General features: G+C 50.9%; 1 protein-coding gene across 1 annotated transcript; it reads left to right on the top strand.

The window, feature by feature from the left end:
* The first annotated feature begins 1,778 nt into the window (after positions 1-1,778).
* LOC127312103 (putative pectinesterase/pectinesterase inhibitor 38) lies at positions 1,779-3,514 on the top strand. Its single transcript, XM_051342563.1, has 2 exons — positions 1,779-2,207; positions 2,366-3,514. The coding sequence occupies exons 1-2, from the start codon at positions 1,838-1,840 to the stop codon at positions 2,662-2,664; spliced, it is 669 nt and encodes a 222-aa protein (XP_051198523.1). The 5' UTR covers positions 1,779-1,837; the 3' UTR covers positions 2,665-3,514.
* Positions 3,515-3,940: the final 426 nt, after the last annotated feature.

Here is a 3,940-nt window from a genome sequence, read left to right as displayed (position 1 = left end):
AAAGTTTTATACATGTGGATACTATATGCGTAGAAGTTTATACATATTGAGTATACGGGTATGAATATATGGTATTTCTCCACACTGCCCACGCCCTACCCATTGTCATCCTTACTCGTATTCCACGTTTTCAGGATGGTGGAGCCACCACTGCGCCATGGTTCGCTCATCCACCTCGGCGATGGCAAGCCGTTGCTGCCCCCGCTTGTGGCACCACTCGTCCTCCTAAGACAAAAGCATTGTTGCGGAGCAACCGCGTCGGCTTGCTCCCGAGACCCGATTCCGGGAAGTTCGGCGTGGCTGGCCAAACCTCCACATTGTAGCGTCGTAAGCGCGAGCATCCTCTTCCTTGGCGTTTAAGGTGTTGAGCCACATGCACGCTCTAACGGCGGTGATTTTGGCAGCGAGCGGACTCTGACGAAGCTCATCGGGGTCAGGTTGGCACGGCGACGAGGAGGAATCTCCATGGCATCAGGACACGACCCTGCGGGGTTGGCGGTGGTGATGAGAGGGGATGTTGACATAGGGAACTGGTGGAGGATGAACTGAGTGGTGAACTAGGCGGCAGATACATGGCATCATATAGTGGTGCGAGTGAGGGCGAAATGATGGCGGGATAAACGGCGGGAAGGAATTGGCGTGGAGAAAATGGAGGAAAAACTAGGCGTGGAAACCCTTTGCCGTGTAAAAGGGAAAAATACAAGGCAATATGGGGGTCCTTTGCTGTGTGTTTTGAAGAAAACACGGGAAATTCCCCCCTGCGCGGGAAACTTTCGGAAGGAAGAAATAGTGCGCATGGGAAAGAGGCGTCAACATGGCCCTAATTCTTTTCCATGTGTCCGTTAGAGAAGACACGGCAAAGCCGTTACATCGTAACGGCTCCGTTAATTGCGGCTCGAAAGGACACCTGCTGCGCCTCTTTGCCGTGTTATTTTCTTTGCAGTGTTTTTTTCCACTTTGCCATGTTATGTTCTTTGCCTTGTGTTTTGTTTTCGCTTTAATTACCGTGTTCTTTTCTTTGCCGTGTGTCATCTTCTGTTTTTACCGTGTTATTTTGTGTTAGCGTGTACCTAGCTAGCTGTGTGAAACGCCGCAAAGGTTGCCTCTGCCGTGTTCCGCGCTTTTTGGCGCAAGACAAAGATCCGGCCACACAGGAATGGAAGATTTTCCGGCAGTGTATAAAAGAACTGTTCATTGTTTTCGTTTACTGGTAATTGTTTTCAGTACCTTTTTCAGTTTTGACCCAATTCTTGCCGAATCTAATTAAATATGAACAACATTTTAAATGGTCGGTAAAACATTTCTGAATTTTTTTTCTGAAAAACATCTCAGATTATTTAGTTTGGAATTGTTTAGGTGATTGCATGTTTTTGAAAATTTAAGTTTTAACCAGGAGTTTATCCCAACCTAAGAATGTATGACCAAAATATGAGCTGGATTGACACGGAAGACCTGTGACTTGCCACGTGATCACGCACTCGCGGTGTGGTTCGTGCAATTTCTCAACCGGTGGAGTAAATTGTACTCGGTAATACAGTACTGTATTATTTTCTACTATCTTCCCACCGAACGCGATTCCAAGTTTCCAACCTCGTCGTCAAAAGAAAAAAGAAAAGAAAAATATTATACCTTCCTCGCCTACACGCCTCTTTTGAAGGATCGACTCTTGCTCGGTTGAATGGACTCAAAGAAAAATAATGAAATGGGGCTGGCTCCACTCCAAGCGTCTATATAAAGGGGCGCAAACCGAGTAGCTAGGAAGAGCACCTCCTCACTCACGCACAGTACCGTGCACACAACAAGAGAGCACACAGTCGATCCAAAGCCGTCGAGCGTGATGGCTCGAATCAGTTGCCTGCTGCTGGCCGCTGTCGTGGTGGCAACCACGGCCGCCGCCGCTGCTGCTGGAGGAGGCGGGAGCGTCCTGGACAAGCCCATCTCTGCGCTGAGGCCCGACGTGGTGGTCGACAAGGCAGGAGGTGGCGGCGCGGTGACCACTGTTGGCGAGGCGTTGCAGCGTTTGGAGAGAAGGGTCAAGGGAGCGGCCGAGTACTTCATCATCTATATCAAGCAGGGCATATATGACGAGCACCTCGTCATAGAGGCTCCCAAGGTTGTCCTGATTGGGGACGGCATGGAGAAGACAATCATCACCGGCAGCTTGTGCAACAAGACGGGGCAGACTCTGCATGAGTCAGCCACACTGAGTAAGAATCCCGCTGCCTAGCTCCCTCATGCTAGCCTAGCTTCCTGACTGCAGATGGACGCATGAATTGCATTTGCATTTGCATTTCCATACATATATACCCATGCATATCGAGCTCAGCTGACTGCTGGCTGCTCTCGTCTCCTTAATTTTATGCAGCGGCAACCGAAGATGCCCACGGATTCATGGCGCGCGACATCGGCATCCACAACACGGCGGGTGCTGCTGACTCCAAACAGGCGGTCGCGCTCTTCTCCGACTCAAACCATTCCGTCTTCTACAGATGCGACATCAAGGGCTTCCAAGACACACTCCTAGCCAACCAGCATCTCCATAGTTCTACCGCGACTGCCACATCTCCGGCACGGTCGACTTCATCTTTGGGAATGCGGCGGCCATGTTCCAAAACTGCAACATCTAACCTCGCCGTCCGGCGGACCCCCGAAGCCACGACGTGATCACGGCGCAGGGCCGAGAAGAGCATGGCGGCAGCTCCGGGTTCGTGTTCCAGAACTGCAGCATCACTTCTTCGCCGGCACCCCAGGAGGGCCTCGCCGGCATCCAGACATTCCTCGGTCGGCCATGGAAACACCACGCGCGGGTGGTTTTCATGGCCTGCTCCATCGACTCAATCATCCACGCGGATGGTTGGGTGTCGTGGAATAGGTCCGAAGGCGCAAAGCCGACGCCGCCGTCCGGACAGGATTCACACATCTACTACGGCGAGTACAAGAACCATGGAGGCGGGGCCAGCGTCGCTCACCGCGTCGACTGGGACGGGTTCCACATTATCCAGTCGGACGAAGAGGCGAAACAGTTCACCGCGCGGAAGTTCATCCACGGCGGCGACTGGCTCCCGGAGACAGGTGTTGACTACTACCTCGGCCTCAACTAGCCCTGCCTGCCACTCTACACATCCTGCGCAGTTTGATCTCGGGCCACCTGTGTGTGTGTGTGTCTTGTTCGTACGTGCCTTTCGTTGTATGGCTCTTCCTCATCGATCTGCTGATGCGCGCGCGCGTGTGTCTGGAGTGCACCGGATCTGTTCTGGCGGCCAACTAGCTAGCTTGACGCTAGCACATCCAACTAGTTGGCCAAATAAGATACTATTCCACTCCCGAGTAGAGTGGTTGTTAGTAGTAGTAGTAGTTAATAGTAGGCTGCAGCGATGCAGCCAGCAGTAGCACGTACATCACTCACTAGGGAGTATGTATGGATCGATCGATGTGATGTCTCTCTTCTCTTCTGTATGTCTGTCTGTCTGTTTGTTTGTTTGTAATGTATGTGCAAGTGTTTGTCCGTTGGTAATGCTATCTGGCAATGTGTATGTTTGTTCGTTGCAGGCGGCAATAATGTGTGCAAGTGTTGTTTCGCTCGTAATGCTATCGATATGATCCGGCTGGCCGAGATGGTTGGCCTGCTAGCTGCTTGCTTAATTGTTTTTAGTAATTACCTGTACTGTAGAGAACACATGCATTGTACAATAAAACGAGTGGTGCTGCTATATACTGTATTAATTAGTCGTTCGTCGTCCCCATAAGCCACCGTACGTCAACTACTAACTGGGTTCCAACCTACGATGACGCGCGCGGAAACAAAGCCAGCAAGTACTAATTGCTCAAAAAATCACCTAAACAAAAGAGTTCAGCCCTCCGTGCCGCGGTAATACGCATACGCACACACTAATTAAACATGTAAATTTGCGATCATGACACAATAAAATATGGTAACTCA

This window comes from Lolium perenne, chromosome 7, assembly GCF_019359855.2.
Source record: "Lolium perenne isolate Kyuss_39 chromosome 7, Kyuss_2.0, whole genome shotgun sequence".
NCBI classification, from domain to species: domain Eukaryota; kingdom Viridiplantae; phylum Streptophyta; class Magnoliopsida; order Poales; family Poaceae; genus Lolium; species Lolium perenne.
The sequence above is the reverse complement of the archived record's forward strand: the minus strand, read 5'-3'. Positions and strand labels throughout refer to the sequence as shown.

Coding starts and splice junctions, on each gene's coding strand:
- LOC127312103 (XM_051342563.1), top strand. CDS start 1,838: ATGGCTCGAATCAGTTGCCTGCTGCTGGCCGCTGTCGTGGTGGCAACC. Junction 2,208..2,365: donor GCATGAGTCAGCCACACTGA/GTAAGAATCCCG, acceptor AATTTTATGCAG/CGGCAACCGAAGATGCCCAC.